At 40.2% G+C, this 19764-nt stretch overlaps 1 protein-coding gene across 1 annotated transcript in view; it reads left to right on the forward strand.

Moving 5' to 3' along the window:
• The window catches only part of TG (thyroglobulin), a 371783-nt gene that overhangs the window by 193295 nt on the left and 158724 nt on the right, over positions 1 to 19764 (forward strand). The window contains exons 36-40 of the mRNA XM_027845510.1: positions 6712 to 6846; positions 9582 to 9746; positions 12651 to 12870; positions 15126 to 15219; positions 18905 to 19064. Of these exons, the coding sequence (XP_027701311.1) occupies positions 6712 to 6846; positions 9582 to 9746; positions 12651 to 12870; positions 15126 to 15219; positions 18905 to 19064 (774 nt within the window). The remainder of the gene's footprint in view (positions 1 to 6711; positions 6847 to 9581; positions 9747 to 12650; positions 12871 to 15125; positions 15220 to 18904; positions 19065 to 19764) is intronic.

Below are 19764 nucleotides of genomic sequence, written 5' to 3' on the forward strand. Positions count from 1 at the left end.
AATCCTAATTCGCTAAATAGATTAACCATGGAGAGATTGATCACTTTATGAAAAAAAAATCCTTTCCTTTATAAAGAGGTTCACTTCTGGCTCCTTTGATAACATAGCAGTCCCCTGAATATATGCTGTGTATGTGATTCTGCTGACCTAAATTCTGTTTACACGTAACTTGCTCAAGAAAACGTTTATTGTAGGAAACTAGGCATGGTTACCTTCTAGTGAATCATACTAGCACTCTATCCGAGGGGTGGGGAACCCAAGGCCTCGAGGCCACATGTGGCCCTCTAGGTCCTCAAATGTGACACTTTGACTGAATCAAAACTTCATGAAACAAATCTCGATCTGTGGAGTTTGGATTCAAAGGGCCACACTTGAGGACCTTGAGGGCCACATGTGGCCTTGAGGCCATAGGTTCCCCACCCCTACACTATCCTATAGCCCCTCAAAAGCAGCACTATTCCATTTGAATAAAGTTGAGAATCAAATGAAGGAACACAAAAAATGGAATCTTGGAGTCATTGCTAAATTTTTATTTTATTTTATTTTTTGTGTATCAATGGGAGGCTGGGGAGGCGAGAGAAAAGTTTACCACACCTCTAGCCCTCAATATGATCATTTCTTATTTCCTATTTCCATCATCATCCACATCATTATTATTATTGTTGTTGTTATTAGGGGTACCTGCAGGCTAGAGATAGGTAGACAAGGATCTGACGTCAGAGGCAGGAAGACCTGGGGGTCAAGTCTTTTTTGTTGTTGTTCAGTTGTTTTCCTCATGTCCAACTCCATTTCAGTTTTTCTTGGTGAAGATACTGGAGTGGTTCGCCATTTTCTTCTCCAGCTCATTTTGCAAGATAAGAAAATTGAAGCAAGCAGGCTTAAGTGACCTTCCCAGGGTCACACAGCCAGTAAGTGTCTAAGGCCAGATTTGAACTCAGGAAGACCAGTGTTCCTGATTCCAAGCCCAGCACTGGAATCCTTTTATCTTAATCTTTTATCTTTTAATTCAAAGGATTTAAAGAATCCCCTGTGCCACCTATCTCCTCTGGGATCAAGTCTAATCTCTGTTTATGTGATCCTGGGCAAATCATTTACCCTTTCATCACTTTTCTCAGGTTCCTATCTTCATAGGCAGAAGCAGCTTCTTCTCTTGGTGTTCCATACACCAATGAAATCCCCATCTGGTTAAAAACAACAATGACAACAATGGGCAGCTAGGTGGTACAGTGGATAGAGTGCTGGGCCTAGAGTCAGGAAGACTCATCTTCCTGAGTTCAAATCTGGCCTCTGACACTTACAAGCTGTGTGACCCTAGGCAAGTCACTTTCCCTTCTTTGCCTCAGTTTCTTTATCTGTAAAATGAGCTGGAAAAGGAAACGGCAAAGCACTCTAGTATCTTTGCCAAGAAAACCCCAAATGGGATCACAGAGAGTCAACATGGCTGGAACACTCAGCCAAAAAAAAAAAAAAATTGTTATTTTGAGCTTCAAGGACTAGCCATTAGTGCCTAGAGAATTTCTTACCCTGGGACAAAGCCCTCAGTCATCCCAGCCCTAGTTAGGGCTTTGCATAGCACAGTAAGATTAGGAATTGGAAGGAATTTTGGAGATTTTCTAGTCCCATTCCCTCATTTTTACCTTGGGAGTAATGAAAGCCCAGCGAGGAGAAATGATTTCCCAAAGGTTACAAGAAAATGAATGGCAGAATTGGGATTCTAATGGAAGTTCTCTGACTCCCACGTTGTTGCTCTCCCTACCCTCTCAGGCTGATCAAGATATCTAAGCAGTATCACTAAATATACTAGAATAAAGATAGAAAGCTAAACCATATTTGAGAAAGGAGAGATATGATGGAGAAATACCCTCCTGCCTTTTATTTAACATCCACTTTACTTAGTGGTTCTTGAGATTTTTTTCACCAGTTGCCTTTCCATTATACATGTCTCTTGATTTCCTGAAAAATAAAATGAGAAAAGCGAAGAGAGTATGATCCCCCCGCGGTTGAGATTAAGTGGCAATGATAAGCAGCCGTGGGGCAGTGGAAAGAGATGGATGGCCTTTGGCACTGAACTGAGGGCCTCTGTATGAAGTCTCGCTACAAATAAAGCATTTATATTTTCCATCTATGGGCAGCTAGGTGGTTCAGTGGTTAGAGCACCAGGCCTGAACTCAAGAAGACTCCTCTTCCTGAGTTCAAATCTGGCCTCAGACACTTACTAGCTGGGTGACCCTGGGCAAGTCATTTTACCTTGTTTGTCTTAGTTTCCTCATCTGTAAATTAAGCTGGAGAAGGAAATGGCAAAGCACTCCAGTATTTTTGTTAAGAAAACCCCAAATGGGGTCTTAAAAAGTAGGACACAACTGCAAAATGACTGAACAAACAACTATTTGCTGCCTAGGTTATTCATACTGGCTTGGCTGGCCCAAGAAAAAAAAAATGCCTTCTAACCATCCTATTTCTCCCTACTGCTGGTGTTATCCTGATTCTAGATTTCTCCTGCCTCTTTGTCCCCTGGTATCTACGATGGTAGAGGGAGTTGACTACAGAGGATTCCATCCCAATCCCTATCTCTTTCCCCAAAGCTAATAAATGGCAGTGCCAGAACTCAAATTCAGATCTTTATTCTACGAGTACAGTTTGCTCAGACCATACTGTGTCTCAAAGGAATGGGGCATGGGTGGAGGAATAAGGCCAAAGACTTGGGCCTTCTTTCTGGCCTTGTGGGGTGACTAGATTTCAGTGTCAGTTAGAAACTCACCATTTGCAATATTAGAGTTAGAAGGAACCTTATTTCCAGCCCAATCCCCTCATTTCTCAAATGAGGAAACTGAAACCTCCAATATCAACATCAAATGAAAGAGATGAAGGGATTTGCCCAAAGTCAGAAAATCCATGAGTAACAGAGCTCGTGCTGAAACCCAGATCTCCTCATTTCCCATGTAGGGTTCTTTCCCCTGGATGTACTCTAGTTATCCTTCAGTAACAATCATCTTCCCTAGACATCAACTTGGACCCAGTGTCAGGCCAAGTTCTGTATTTTAAGGTCATAATTGGCAATTTGATGTTCTATGTGCTGAAATGGAAACACCATTGGTTCTTCATCCTGAGCTGAAATTGCAATGTGATCATCATCTCAAAATAGGTACCTACGTTTGGTCCTCCTTCAGAAATGCCTCTTGACTTTACAGTAGAAATGAAGAATTTCAGGGGATGTTTAAGAAAACAAAAAAAAAATAAAACAAAACAAAATAAAAGATAAGTCATGGGATATAAATCTGCAACATGAGATAGAAATACGGCAGGCAGGATGTGAAGGTAATGTCCTCAGCATTGGGTACTCTGGAGTCCTCAGAGAACTCAGATGATCAGAGAAGCCCTGTACAGAGCTCTAGCTAACATCAATAGGATCACATGTCCAAGTGTATTGGAGCCCTCTCCTACCAGCTTGAGAAAACTTATTGTTAAATTTTCAGTGTCATTATTTAGACCTCAGTAATCAGGGCTTAATTCATTTTTTTGTTTTGTCTAGACTTATGAAAGTAATAAAGAAAATGTTAATAATGTAGGTTATATTTAAAAGTGTGTTGTAGTTATATTTTATGTATAATGAAAAGCTGGTTGTTAAACATTTATTGACATACCTCTGGATCACAGGAATTCTCTTTCTTGAGGGCACTGTCTCTAAGGACTAGAGACTCAGGGTGCAAGGAGCTGTCTCCTGGCATGTTTCTCTATCATTTATCCTCTCTGTTACTTCCCAATTAACAGGTCATAGTCTCTTTCCAGTGTTTGTTTTTATCTAGTTATCTAGTTTTCCTCTTGGAACCCAGGTGTCACAGTGGCTAGGGCACTGGACTAGGAATCAGGAAGACTCATCCTCATGAGTTCAAATCTAGCCTCAGACACTTACTAGCAGTGTGACCATGAGCAAGTCACTTAACCCTGTTTGCCTCAATTTTCTTGTCTATAAAATGAACTGGAGAAGGAAATGGCAAACCACTCCAGTATCTTTGCCCAAATGGGGTCATGAAGAGTTGGACATAACAATAATAGTTTTCATTTAATTCAGGGATTCTTCAATTTTTTTGTCATGGACCCCTTTGACAGTCTTATAAATCTTATGGATAGACCCCTTCTCAGAATAATGTTTTTAAAAGCATAAAATAAAAATACATAGGATCCCATGTTCATGGGCCCTAAGTTAAGAACTCACTTTCTCATCAGAGTCCTTCCCTAGAACTTCTGAATTTCCTACATTGAAGGAAATCAGCACCTAGTGTCCGGTGCCATCTTACCCTGCTACATACACCTTGCATATGACTGTGCCCCCTCTACAGGAGACTGGACATTCCCAGATCTGTAGCCATATTATATCAATGGGAGGATCTTGCAAAGAGCTAATTGAATGTAAGCTATTTAGTATTCCTGATGACATTCTCCCATCTTCTTGGTGTTAAAAAGATAGGTTTTTATGGCAGCAAGCAGATAAGGAGAATATAACCAAGAATACTGATAGCTCACATTTATATAATTCTCTATACTTTGCAAATACTTCTATGCTATGAGGTAGACAGTTAATGTATTATCATGTTGTCGTTTCAGTCTTGTCCAACTCTTTGTGATCCCATTTGAGGTTTTCTTGGCAAAGATGCTGGAGTGGTTTGCCATTTCCTTCTCCAGCTCAATTTACAGATGAGGAAACTGAGACAAACAGGGTTAAGTGACTTGCCCAGGATCACACATCTAGAAGTGTCTGAGGCCAGATTTGAATTCAGGTCTTCCTGACTCCAGAGTCCAGTGCTCTAATCATTGCTCCTCCTAGTGGCTCCGAAATAGTATTAGCGCCATTTTAAGGATAAGGAAACTAAGACTCAGAGAAATTATGGGACTTCCCCAGAATCACCTGCCCACTAGTAAGGGATAAAGCTGGGTCTTTTTTTTTTTTACCTTTTTTTACTACCCTGGAGTTGGTTTATGTCTTTAGGTAGAACACACTAATCCCTTATTCTCTAGGGACAAGTCAAGTTGGCTAGCATTTGTACCAAGCTATGTACCAAGCACTATGCCTTATAAGCCCTGAGGATACAAAGAGATACCAAAAAACCAAACCAAAACAAAGCCAACTAGTCCCTGCTCTCAAAGAGCTCAAAGTCTAATAGATGAATAGGAAAGTGAAATATGTGTTCTGCCTTCCCACTAAGTTACTTTTATGTCCCAAGAGGTTATAATCAGAGGGATAGTTTGATTAAAGTTTCTGTATTTGTTAATGCATGCTTATGAGTCTTCTGTGTTCTTTTTACATTGAGAACAGAAACAAAGTTGGGTGATTTTGATCTTTAATGATATTTGTGGACAATCTGTCCTAGTTAACTAAAAAGTTATAGTGGGTGATGAAAAATGATGTCAGGAAACGGAACCAGAATAATACACTAGTGCCCTTTCAGGGAACACAATGTCCATAAAAGTAGTAGTAGTAGTTGTACTAATAGTAATAATGATTTAGATTTATGTAATATTGCATTTTCAAAGTGCTAGACACATTTTACCTTGATTAATCCTCATCACATCCCTGTGAGATAGGGAGGGTACATTTCACAAAATCACTGAAATTTAGAATTGAAAGGGAGTTTAGACTCAGTCCAGTCCAACTCCTATCTAAAAGAGACCCCACTATAGCATACCTGATACTTCTACCTGAAGACCTTTAATTAGGGGGAGACTTCTACCTTCTGAAGTAGCCCATCTTACTTTTGGATAGCTGACTGTTAGGAAATATTTCCACACATCACTCCTAAATCTGCTTCCTTGCAATTTCCACTCATCACTCCTGGGTCTGGTTTTTGCAGCCAAAAAGAGCAAATCTAGTCCCTCCTCTCTGTAACAGCCCTTCAAATAGTAGAATACTATTATCATGGCACCCAAGATCTTCTCGTCCTCACATATCCCCAGTTCCTTCAACCAATCTCTTTATAGCAATGACTCAGGGATCTTCATCATTCTGGTTGTCCTCAGGATGCTCTTCAGTTGATCAATACCCTTCCCCAACTGTAGCCCCAAGAACTGAACACAATGCTTGAGATGTTGTCTAATGATGGCAGAGGACAGTGGCACTATTACATCCTTATGCCTGGAAGCTGTGCTTCTCAGGGAAGTCTGAGATCACAATAGCTTTTTTTTTTTTTTAGCTTTTATTATTATCCTCAATTTATAGATGAATTAACTAAGACAGCTAGATTGTGTAGTGGATAAGGTGCCAAGTCTGGAATCAGGAAGACTCATCTTCACGAGTTCAAATCTGTCCTCAGATACTTGTTAACTGTATGATTCTGGCCAAGTCACTTAACCCCGTTTGCCTCAGTTTCCTTATCTGTAAAGTGAGCTGAAGAAGGAAGTGGCAAACCACTGCAGTATCTTTGCCAAGAAAACCCCACATGGTGTCAAAAAGAGTCAGATATAGCTGAAGTGACTGAACAGCTAACTAAGAGACACATTAAATAACATTCCCAAGGTCATCAAACTAATAACTTGGTAGAGCCAGATTTCAGAGTCAGGCCTTCTGGTGTTGAGTGCAGTACTTTGTTCACAGCACCATTAAGCAAGGTGATATGGCATGTGCTTGATTTGGTGGTTTTAGGAGCATTTTTGTCAGCCTGCCCATTTTATTGATTCTGAATCGTTTTTCATTTTCATGTCATCTGCTCTCTCTCATAGTCTCTTTGGACTCATGGCAATCCTTGGATATGTCTTCAGTTCTCATTGATTCATCCATCATGAATTTTGATATAGCCCATATCAGCATCGATGCTTCCAGCGACTTTTCTGCTGCTAGAGACCTCTGCCTGTCAGGTAAGGAAATATGCCTTCAGGCTTTTCAGAACATTGACTCTTAAAAGATCTTGGGGTATGACCTTGTGCAAGGATCATTTGAATTCTGAATCTGGCACAATGATATTTAGGTCACTGGAACTAACTGAGCTCCCAAAGAGAAGTAGGACCAGCCAAGGATGTACACGGACTTTTGGGTAGCCAGTGAATAGTGAATAGAGTGATGGACATGTAGTCAGGAAGATTTGAGTTCAAATCCAGCCTCAGCTGGCTACTAGCTTTGTGGCCTAGGCCAAGTTATTTACTCTCCCATCCTCATTTTCTCCATCTTTAGGAGGGAAATAATGATATCACCTACCTTAAGCGGTTGTTGTAAAGACTGAATGAGATATCTGTAATACATACATTAAAGCATTATGTAAATGCTAATCACTGAGTGCTAGAGAAGAATTTTGAGAGTCCCTTGGATAGCAAGGAGATCACATCAGTCAATTTTAAAAAAAATTAATTCAGACTATTCACTGGAAGGAAGGGCAAATACTGAAGCTGAAGCTTAAATACTTTGGCCAGATAATGAGAAGATAGGACTCATTGGAAAAGACCCTGATGTTGGGAGAGATTGAAGGAAAAAGGAGAAGGAGACAACAGAAGATGAGGTGGATAGGTGGTGTCATGGAAGCAATGAACAGGCGCTTGGACAGACGTTGAGAGACAGTGGAAGATAGAAGGGCCCAGCATGCTATGGTCCATGGGGTCACAAAGAGTGTGACATTACTAAGTGAACAGCAACAAATTGTTGTTGTTTATGATGATGATAGACTTAGAGGAAGATAAAAGACTGATGGATTAACACAAAAACATAGCTTCTTGCACATTTGAGATAGGGGGAGAAGAGTGATCTCTGGACCTATAATTTCACTGGTATAAAGAGCTCATAGTGAAGAAATCCTTTCTACCAGAGCAGGTTGGCTCTTGTTCTGTACCTTAGAATCTTAGGCTCTAGGCTACTACTTAGACTCTCTACCTTAGAGTCAAAAGAGTTGCCTGTGGCCACTTAGAGGTTAAATGACCTGCCTGGGTTTACTCAGCCAGTCTATATTAGAGGAGGAAGTTTAACCCAGTTTTTTTTCTGACTCCGAGATTGGTTTTCCACCTACTTTATTCATAATGCCAAGTTGACTCACTGACTTGCATAGTAGGTGCTTAATGTTTAGTGAATTGATTTAAATTGAAAACCCTGGCAGGTAATTCTCTTGCAAGCTCCTCTTGCCAGGTCTCAGTTTTCTCCTCTATACACTGGGAAAAGCAGATTAGATTACCTTCTTCTGGTCCTTAAATTCTGGATTCTAATATACTTTCCAGAAGACCTGGATTTTGGTCCTCACTCTGACACATACTATCTGCATGACCTTGAGTAAGTCACTTCCATTTCAGAGCCTCAATTTCTTCTTCTATAAAATGGAGTTTCAGTAAACCTTATCTGACTCTATTAGCCCCTGAGTCATAGTGGAATATCCTGAACATTTCCCCCCTCCCTACCTATGGATTCTCGGTTCATTTTAAGATTTAGCCAAAATGTACAAGATGTTAGATTGTTTATTTGATGATTAAAAATGGCATAGGTGATACATCTGATGATGGACTCCAACATTGTTATGTATATGTAGTGGAATCTATACCTCTGTGTGACATTAGAATAGTATGAATGAATTTCAAATCCAACTCAACAAATATTTATTAATAACCTATAGTATGCCAGACATACGGTACCTTGGAATAGAAGTACAGTAATTAACTATAGTTTGCAAGATTTACAGAACCTTAATGAAAATAGAATGGAAATATTATTGATATACAAAAACATTAGAGTGACAAATTAATCAGAAGCAGAATCTCTAACACATTTAAGCATTTCAAGGTTCTGAGGTTAAGTCATCGACATTCTAGCATCACATTTTTGTCGTACATAAACATGCTGGTTACAAAAATGATAGGTTATGTCTATTGTTGTTTATATTTTGCCAAGAGCTTTCCTCTCACCAGCTCTGTGAGACAGGGAAAAAGAGTAACATTATTTCCATGTTATAGGCAAGGAAGCTGACCATCAGAGAGAGAAAGTAACTTTGCTTCACTCTTGTCTCACTGTGATTGAAATAGTGCTAGAGGCGGAAATCACGAAACCTGCGTTTGAATCCTGGCTCTAATCCGCTTACTCACCGTATGAGTGCGAATAAATAATTTCATCTCAGGGGGCAATGACGGCTGTACTACTTATGTGATAGAGCTGACTTTATGGAAGAAATACTTTCCAGACCTTAAAGTGTTTATGTGTATACATGTACATATATGTTTTTATCATTTATAATAATTAATTATATTTATGTGAATATAAATTAACAAATTTATATTATGAGATTATAATCATTTATTATTTGTAAAATATTTATTTTACTTTATTATGTATATATTTTATACATAGATATGTGTACATATCACCATATAGTATTATAATCTCATATATTATATAGTGTTATATATTATACATATAATAGTGTTATTAATAACATACACGTGCAAGTTATTAATACTATTAATGATAATTAATAGTATTAATACTATCATTAATGTCATTCCTATTGTTTTGTAGCAGCACCCAAGGATTTAGGGACCAACATGTCCCTGTTTGATTCTTGTTCCTTAGCATTTATCCACCGGAAGCTGTCCTTCTCTCACTATTCTCTCTTGTTCTCTCCCAGAATGTTACCAGAAGCCAGCCTGCCACATCACGACCTTGGAGGTCTGGCCAGCATCTGTCCGGTGTGTGTTCTATCCAGATACCCAGAGCTGCACACACAGCCTACAGGGCCATAGCTGCTGGCTCTTGCTCCGGGAGGAGGCCACCTACATTTATAGGAAAAAAGGTAAACTATGACCTGTGGATTCAGAAGCTTGACCTGAAAGTTCACTGGATGAAGAGTGTGGTTGGGAACAGCAGGGTAGGATGGCATTTTATTATTGGATGGAAAGCCTGACAAGCCTGGAGGAGTTTGTTTGTTTGTTTGTTTGTTTGTTTTTTCTAAGCAACTATAGGCAGGGCCAGCCTTATGAAAAAGTGATACCTTTGAGGTTTTAGTTAAAGAAGATGTCTCCTCAACTACTGACTCTAGCATTCAAGACCATTCATAATCTGTCTCCATGTCACTTTTGCAGGCTTAATTCATAATACTCCCTTACAGACTCATATGTTCCAGCCTATAGACTACTCTGTAGCCTCCTTATTCTTAGCCTATGACCCTATGTCTGGAATAAACTACCTCTATCTCTATCTCTATCTCTTCCTTCTCTTCCACCCTCCTTTACACTTACAGCACTCTTTCTTGTCTGATTGTTGTTTGCATAGATAATGGGGAATATACAGATTTACTTAAAATGTACTCTTTATCTTTATGAAGCTTTCAGTCTTGTACAGGGAGATTAATAATAATGATATTGATGATGATAGCTAGCATTTGCATATCACTTTAAGGTTTGAAAAATAACTTTACAAATATTATCCCATTTTTATCCTCACAACAATACTGGGAGGTAGGTGCCATTATTTTTCTCACTTTATAGATGAGTAACCTGAGATAGTCAGGGAACTTGCACAGGGTCACACAGTTAGCAAGTGTCTGAAGCCCAGTTTGAACTCAGGTCATCCTGACTCCAGGCCTAGTGCTCTGTCCACTGCACAGTCTAGCTGCTCCACATGTATGCTTATAACAGTTAGCATTTATGTAGTGCTGGAAGATTTATAAAGCACTTTACATCCATTATCTCATTTGGTCTTCATCATTGACCCTGTGAAGGACATGATATTATTATCCCCATTTTGCAGATGAGAAAACTCAACCTTAAGAAGGTGAAATAATTTGCCCAGAGTCACACAGCTAGTTAGTGTCTATGACAGTATTCAAACTGAAGTCTTCCTGACTTCATGTATAATATTGTCTTCTATGTTACATAATAATAATAGTTAGCATTTATGTATCATTTCAGTGTTTACAAAGCATTTTTACAAATATTATCTCATTTGATCCTCATAACAACCCAAGAAGGTAGGTGTTATTATTATTCCCATTTCACAGATAAGAAGACCAAGACAGAGGTTAAATGACTTTCCCAGGGTCGCTCAGTGACACACACCAATGACTGAGGTCAGATTTAAATTCAGCTCTTCCTGACTCCAGGTCTAGCACTCTAATCACTGTGCCACCTAGCTATTACCATTCAATTAACTTTTTTTTTTAATCCAATGCTACTAATGGCCTGATAACACCTGCATCTCACATAGGTCCTTACAACACCTATCAAAGTTGACAAAGGACAAAAATGCTCATCTAATATTTTTCCACGTCTATTTGTTTGATGTGCACCAGATTAAGATTCACTTTGACAGCTCTGGAGGAAGTGATAATTAATGCTGTCTGTGGGAAATCAAATTTGCATCCTCTTAAAATTCTTAATTAAAAAAATAAAAAGTTACCCTGACATATTCGTCCTCTGTCAGATTCCAGAAATGAACTGACTTCCCCTGGAACAGATCAGGCCTCCAGGGGTGGCCCAAGTCAGACAGTCCTCTTGAGTGCTGAATGCTTAGCAGTCTCTTCGATTTTCAAGCCAAACAGGAAATCTTGCGAAGGAGAAAGACGAATAATAGTTGTTAACTGCAAGAAATGTACAGGTTATAGCATGACCACTGGATCTTTCCATTTCTCGAGTTATATTTCTGGTCTCAGCTCAGTTTAATAACTTGAGGCAGAAAAATGGATGGTGCTCTCTAAGTCATTGGGACCTTGGAAAGCATTGGCCAATAAACAGTAATAACTCAGGTTTCTGTATTGTTTTACAGTCTGCAAAACACTTTCCTCACAATACCCCATAAGATAGCTAGTGTTAAATATTAACACTATTGTATTTTATGAAGGCAGTGAGCTATAGGAAAATGAAGGCTACATTCTAATTGGGGGACCTGAATTTGAATCCCAACCCTATCATTTACCATCTCTGGGACCTTTGGAAAGTCACTTAACCTCTCTTGGCCTCAATTTTCTCATGTGTGAAAAAAGGAAGGGGTTGGACTAGATGACCTTTACTGTCCCTTGCAGCCCTAAATCTATGATACTAACATCTTCCTATTCCAAATCCAGGACTCTTTCTATTATTCCAGGGTGTGTGTCTGTTAATTTGTCAAATGAGACTGAATTCCACACAAGGAAGACTTTGAGGTGTAGATAGTCATGAATGACATTATATGAAATGCCCATAAAAGAGGCAGGCTAAATTTTCTCTGATTCATTCAATTCAGTCTAACACTGCTTACTATATTCAAGGCCCTAGATAACCCTTGGGGGAGTAGAAGTACTGGTCTGTGTCCTCAAAGGAGTTCTGGCTTCATAAAATTTCACAAAATAATTTCAGACCTGGAAGGAAACTTAGAGGTCAGATTAGTTCAGCAGAGAAAATGCATGTATTAGAACCAATAAGAGGATGAGATCATTCTAATTAATTGTTGGAAAGTTTTCTTTTTTTTTTCTTTTGACCTGAAAGTACTTGTCTGGAACTTCCACCCTAACTAACCCTCGTTCTCTCTGTAGCCAAGCAGAACCAGCCTTTCACGTGTCCGTGTGTTAGGATGTTATCAAAGCTGGAGTTGAACCAGACATTTTCTAACGTGCCTTCCAATCCTAAGATTCTGTCATTCAAAAGTATGGTGTTTTCTATCGTTAGATATTAGTAAAAATAACAATATAGGTGAAGTGTTTATTTTTGCAACTTTTCTATAGGTACCTCCACACTGAACTATACTACAGACCCAGCCACAGTGTTCATTGCCACCCAAGGGACTCTGAAGGGCAGATCTGAGGCGATTAAAGTGGGTGCTGAATGGAAACGAATCACCCAGTTCTTTGGAGTTCCGTATGCAGCCCCACCACTGGCACAAAAGCGATTCAGTGCACCAGAGTCATATAGTTGGACTGGCTCTTGGGAGGCCACTGTGCCACGGTAAGGGTTCCATTGGTGGGTAGTTTTGTGATTTTTTTTTCAAGAATCTGGTGCTCTATATCATAAATCTAGTCATGTCACTCCTTTGCCCATGAACCATCAATGACTTCCTTTGTCTCTTGAGTAGAGATTACATTTCTCTGCCTGGCATTCAGGCTAGCTGCAACCTGGCCACACCCTATGTAGTGAAGAGAATTGTAGCATAGTAGAAAGAGGATCTAACGAAACAATGAAGGGAAAGCATTTTGTAATCGTGACTGATATGTAAATATCAAGCTCTTTTTAGTTATTTGACCATCCCCATGCTTAGAATTGGCAGTTAAGTGGCACAGCGGAGTCAGGAACTCATCTTCCTGAGTTTGAATCAGGCCTCAGACACTTATGCGTGACCCTGAGCAAATCACTTAACCTTGTTTGCCTCAGTTTCCTCATCTGTAAAATGGAGAAGGAAATGGCAAACCACTCCAGTGGCTTTGTCAAGAAAAACCCAAATGGGGTCACAAAGAGTTGCACAGGACTGAACAACAACAATAATGCCTGGAATGTTCTCCCTCTGCCTGCAACACACAGCTCAAGCACTGCCTTCTACATGAAGTCCTCCCTCATCCTCTCTACTGTTAATGGCCTCTGTCCTTAACTACCCATTTTTAAATACCTTAAAATTATTTGTATTTGTTCTGTATATGCTTAATATATCAGCATGTTGTCTCCTCCAATAGAAATATAAACTCCTTGAGGACAGGGTAGAATTAACCCTTCAGAGGTTTCATCTTTTTTCTTTGTATCTTCAATGCCTAACATGGAACCTGACACATAGCGGTCACTTCGTATCTATTAATTGACTGATTGTATACCGGACTTTGCTTTGTTTCATGGTAAAAATATTTTTCCTTAATTCAGCTTTGTTGATTAGTTGTGTCCAACTCTTTATGACCCCATTTGGGGTTTTCTTGGCAAAGATACTGGAGTTGATGAGGTTGGGATCTGGACCCCAGAAAGGAAAAACCCTGAACTTTCCCACATGGTCAAATCTCTGGATTTCTCCTGAGGCTATAATCCCATCAACTGGCCTTTCCTTATTGCCTTAACCTTAACCTAGCCTAGCCCTCCATTGTCTCACCTCCCTATGGCCCCCACTACTTCCCACCCTTGATCCTATCTAGACCCAATTCTCAATCTCTGAGTCATTCCCATCAAGATCCTTCCTAGATCTCTCCCATAGTTTTTTTGTATGTAAGGTCCATCTTGTCTCCATTTAGGTGCTCAGATTCCTTAAGAACCTAGCCAATAGCTCACTAACATCCAGATTCCTTAAGAGTCTGCCCATTATGATGGATGTTCTAATAAACCTTGTCTTTGGCTGAAAGAAGGCTTGGATCTAATTCTTTCAGGTAGGACCCGTGTTTCTTGTTCTCGATATTTTGGGTCCCAGCACTTCTACACCTCTAGACCTCATCAGAGTGATTTGTCATTTCCTTCTTCATCTCATTTTACAGAAGAGGAAATTGAGGCAAAGTTAAGTGAGTGATGTGCCCAGGGTCACACACCTAAGAAGTGTCTGAGGCCAGATTTGAACTCAGATCTTCCTGACTCCAGGCCTGGCACTCTAACCACTGTGCCTAGTTGCCCATAGCTGGCACATAGTAGATACTAAATAAATGTTTTTAATTCATTAAATGATATAAGGTTTATAAAGTATGTTGCATACCTTATCTCATTTGATCCTTATAACCATATGCTGATAATTACAAATAAAGGAATGTAGCTTACAGAGGTCAACCAGGAAAAGGAAGTGCCTGAGTCAGGATTTGAACTCAGACCTTCTGATCCATTTAGACCAAACTGCCTCTGTAGTAATGGCCAAATTACACTGGTGAGTCCTGGATCTTCTTTTCTTGTTTTTCTTTCCGCCACTTTGCCCACTGTTGCACATCAGTTCATTTGCATCTTAGATGGTCAGCCAAAGGCTTTATGCCCATGAGACTTCGGTACTTAGAGAGGCAGTTTGGTGTTCATTACTGATTTCTGTCTCAACTCAGCAATTCTGAATGTGTTTTTACAAATGTTTAAAAGTGACTTTTAAAAACAAAGAACCTCATGGAATGTCTCCTGTATTAATTAGCCATGAGGAGGGGCAGGGTGGGAATTGGGGTGGAGAGAGCAGGAGAGGAGGAAAAAGATCTAGGGGGTATTGAAGGTCATGAAATTTAATTTGGGTTTAATTGTGCACATGGTAACTCCACCTGTGTCTTTAGGGCCAAATGTTGGCAGCCTGGATTTGGAAAGGCTTCATCTCCTACTGCCAGTGAAGACTGTTTGTACCTGAACGTATTTATCCCTCAAAACCTTGTGAGTATTAAGCTACTTGGATATTTGACATGTAAATGAGACACTGTTGAAAAATTGCCTTCCCCTAAGAGACCAATAAGGTCAAGGTTCCATTCTCCAAGTGGTCTGATTACTTTTCCTTTGTTCCCACCGGCATAACTCCAGCTTACCCTTGGTTACATGCAGGTCTGGGTGAGAGTGTGGATTGCATAATTCTAAGGCACCCCCTTACTAAAAATTAGCTACAGTGTCCTATGGTGCCTTCATTGTTCCATCTTCATATAGGAAGGGTAGTATTGTTTTCTGTATGTCGTCTGCAGCCTACTCTCTAACTCACTTTGACCTCATATGAACTGCATTCAGTCCCCAAAGAGAACAAGCTTTTTTTTTTCTTGCAGTACCGACATATTCCCCTCTCTCCCTCCATCTTGCTGTGCAAAGTAAAATCTCTGAACTAAAGCAAATACTTAAAACGTGAAACTATAACCCCTGGCTCCTATCATGTGATCTTGGGAGACTATGGGACTGCTGAACAGATTTCACTTTCACCTCAATCTGCATTTTTCTCAGCGGTAACTCATGCAGGTATGGCAGGCCATCTCCCCCAGCAACACCTTCTACTGCACAGCCAGCGTTCAATTTAATGACTAGACCTCTGGAACTTATGAAGTAATCATAATATAGGCTGGAAACATCTGTCTCTCATGATCTCTATCTGGCTACTTGTGATCAAGGAAAGAAACACAAAGCAAGGGCTAGGCATTTGAGGCCTAAACTCTGATTCATCTAGGCAAGCACGGGTTCTCCCAGCTGTGTGCTGGTGATTATCATAGTTCCTGCCAGGGAGCGGGAAGGAGAGAAATCACCTCCCTCTTACTGCCTTCCCCTGTGCTGGAAGGCGAAGAGAGAGTTGTCGGAGTGCAGAGAGAAAGGGGAGGACTTCGGTCACACCTTTTGAAATATACTGAATGGGTAGCTCTCTTTAATACAGTTGCTAGTTATCTTTGACATAGTCCCACAATCACTGGGACCCAGTAAGGGATCACTGTGTCATAACAAAACACAAATCCATGAGAACAATAAGGAATTGCTCCATCATTACAGAAAGCAAGACCTTGGACACTGAGCCAGAGTACTTGATTCTCTCCACTGAACCACAGCTTACATTCTCAGTTGCCCAGGAGGCCCTGCAGATGGGGGAAGCTCCCCGACCAGCCCTATCACGTGAATAATGTCCCTGCTGTAGTGCCACAGAAGTGGCTGACAGCCTGTTTCCGGCTGAGCCATATGGGGTGGGTATACTTAGGGTACAATTGGAACAGGCCTTAGAATATATAATGTCAGACAGAATGTGAGAGTTGGAAAAAGCCTTAGAAATCAGTCCCAACCCCTCAATTTACTGATAGAGAAACTGAGGTTCAGAGAAGTGACATAAGACTTGAGAAGTATGTTTCATGCCTTATCTCACTTTTTTTTTTTAATAGGAAGAATAGCAGATAGATCATACGGTCAAAAGAAACTCTCCCAAGATTAAGCAGCTAGCAAGCTAGAAAACGTTTCCATTTTATCATCACTGATTTACGTATTATGATACTACAATTTCAGAAATGAGTGCTTTTATGAAAATGGTTTACATTTTCTATTAGTGGTTCCTTGATTAGATTGAAGAGCAGCTGCTAATCATATTGGTAAGATTTAGAGCTCATCTGCTTCCCATTTACTGATCTCTTAGGGTTCCTGACTTTGGGAAAATTCCTGTAGAGAGCTAGTTTCATCCATTGTGGGTTGTTGATTCATTAGCTTCAGCAGGTGATATTTCCTAGCTATAGCTTCCTATTCTGGAAGGTGGGGGTGAGTGGGGGTGGAGGTAGCCCTCTATGTATACTCTAACAGTATACTTTAGATTTCTTTCATCGGCAAAAAAGAGAGGCAGTGTGGGGTAGTAAAAATAAAATTAGATACCCTGAAAACTTAACAATTGACCCTCTCAATTGGACTTGAGCTGACTCCAGCATACCCCCGCTTCTAATTCTAACCATCTATGATTCTGTGTGAACAAATAACAGGTAAAATTTATTACTTAACTGATGATGCTGGAGTAGGAAGTGGTGACTGTTGTCATAGGTATGCTTGTGACAAAATCACCATTTCCTGATTTTGCCTACTTCAGTTAGTGTGATCTGCCTTGGGAGAATGGCCCTGCTGTTCTTCCCAGTGAAGCCCCACCCACCCACTCAGGGAGCTGAATCAAAGAAGCCTCTGTGGCATCCGTCTTGGTCTCAGTCAACCCAGATTAGTGTAGATGGTAACTTGACCATCTGAGAGTGAGAACAATGTTGTGAGAGTCTCCGAAGCCTGGACCCATTTGCCCTAGGTATTTGCCTAGATTTGCATGCAGCTGAGAGTTGACTCTGACTCATTACTTTTTCTTTTCTCACTCCTGGATCCCACCTGCTCCATTCCTATTCACTGGTAACAAGACAAGCATTTTCTTTTGCTGATTAAGAAGAACAATACAAGAGATTCAGGAAAAGAGTGATTCCTGCACATTGTTGGTTTTCTACAGCTAAAACATACCAGATCTTTGTGTTATCCCATTTGAAACTTAATCTAACACACCCTCTAGTTTGACATTTTGGGGGGAGCTCGGTATTAAATAAATAACACATACACACACACACACACACACACACTCTCACACACCCATGGGGCAGTTAGGTGCTGTGATGGATAGAGTGATCCCCCCTTGAGTCAAGAGGACCTGAGTTCAGATCCGGCCTCAGATACTTATTAGCTGAGTGACCCTAGGCAAGTCATTTAACCCTGGTTGCCTCAGTTTCTTCATCTGTAAAATGAGCTAGAGAAGGAAATGGCGAACCACTCCAGTATCTTTGCCAAGAAAATCCCAAATGGGATCACGAAAAAATCAGACATGACTAATCAATTAAACAACAAAAAATATATACATATGTACAAATACATACATACGTGTATTATTTGCTTATATTGAAAGATCAATTCTTCCAGTTTCTTTTTTTGGAGGGAGGGAGAATGGTTATTATGTTTTTGTATATGTATGGCACAAGAAGGCAATTTGGAGCAGTCAAAGGACACTGAATTAAACACTGGAAACCTGGTTTCTTTGGAGGCTCTGCCAGGGACTTGGCAAGTTATGCCCCCCCTTCTGGCCTTGCTCTCATCTCAGAGGACCATAGGATTTAAAACTGGAAGGGACCTTAGAGAACTTTTTGCAGGTGAGGAAACTAATGTCTAGGCATGTAAAGGGATTTGCCATTCTAGGTAGTAAGTACAAGAGCTAGAATTTGAACCCAGGTATTATGACCAGAGGACCAGTCTTCCTTCCACTGTACATCATAATCCTCTTGCACTGTTAGGGATTGGACAAAATGATCTCTTAAGAACTCTTCTGGCTCTGATATTTTTATGGCTCTGTGTGTTCCCTTTCATTAATCATTATTTGCAGGGTCTCTGACAAAGAGAAATTGATAATATATCAAGAGTTAGAGATCTTAAAATAAGAATGGTGGGTGAAAAGCAAGTCATATCTTAGAGCCACAGCAAGTAGAAAAAGTCTTTCTAGATAAGGGGTGAAAACCATATGAGTCCAATTTGCACACTTAGAACTGAGCCAAGTATCAGATGTTTTTTCTCCTTCAGTGCTATAAAGCCTGCCTCATTTTTTCAGGGTCAGAATGCATCAGTGCTAGTGTTCTTCCACAATACTGGTGAAAATGGTGGGAGAAGGGAGCAGCTGGACCTGGAAGGATCATTCCTGGCTGCAATTGGTGATGTCATTGTGGTCACTGCAAGCTACCGAGTTGGCATCTTTGGCTTCCTGAGCACTGGTGAGTTGTATTCATTCATTCATTCAATCATCATTCAACAAATATTTTATTAGGTGCCTACTGCATGCAGTTGTGTGCATTCCAATTCCTAAGTATTAGAGAATAACACTTGGTTGAGATTTTTCAATAATTCCACAAGTACCCACTCTCTACTAGGTACTGTGGGAGAGTTTATAGTTTAAACAGAAATGGCGTATAGATGCAATTAATTAAGTACCACAAGAGAGAAAGTATTTCAGTGGTCTGGTGGAGGGAGAAATTATCTTAGCCGGCAAAAGAGATTTCCTTGTGTGCACTTAGCACCTTCTGTCCAACACTGTCCTCTTAACTGTCTGGGAAAACAGTCCTGTTTCCTTTCATAACAGCCTGGGACAGGCCTGAATTGTTTAGCTTACTCTTGCAAATCCCCAGTGACATAGATGTCACAGTTTTCCAGCAGAAATAATTCCACTGTTTTCCTTCTGTTTAGGCCTTTAAGTGATGAAAAGACTTTTTAAGGGCAGCATGGTGTAGTGGGATCAAGGGACCTACGTTTGTATCCCAGCTCTGTCTTGTGAACAGGACAAGTCATTCTCTTTCCTTCTGCTTCTGTATGCGTATCTGTCAAAGGAGAATCACAAGAATTGCACTACCCTCCCCGACACTCTCCTACACACACACACACACACACACACACACACACACACACACACACACACAC

Source organism: Vombatus ursinus, unplaced genomic scaffold (genome assembly GCF_900497805.2).
Source record: "Vombatus ursinus unplaced genomic scaffold, bare-nosed wombat genome assembly UNPS02014973.1, whole genome shotgun sequence".
Lineage (NCBI taxonomy): Eukaryota > Metazoa > Chordata > Mammalia > Diprotodontia > Vombatidae > Vombatus > Vombatus ursinus.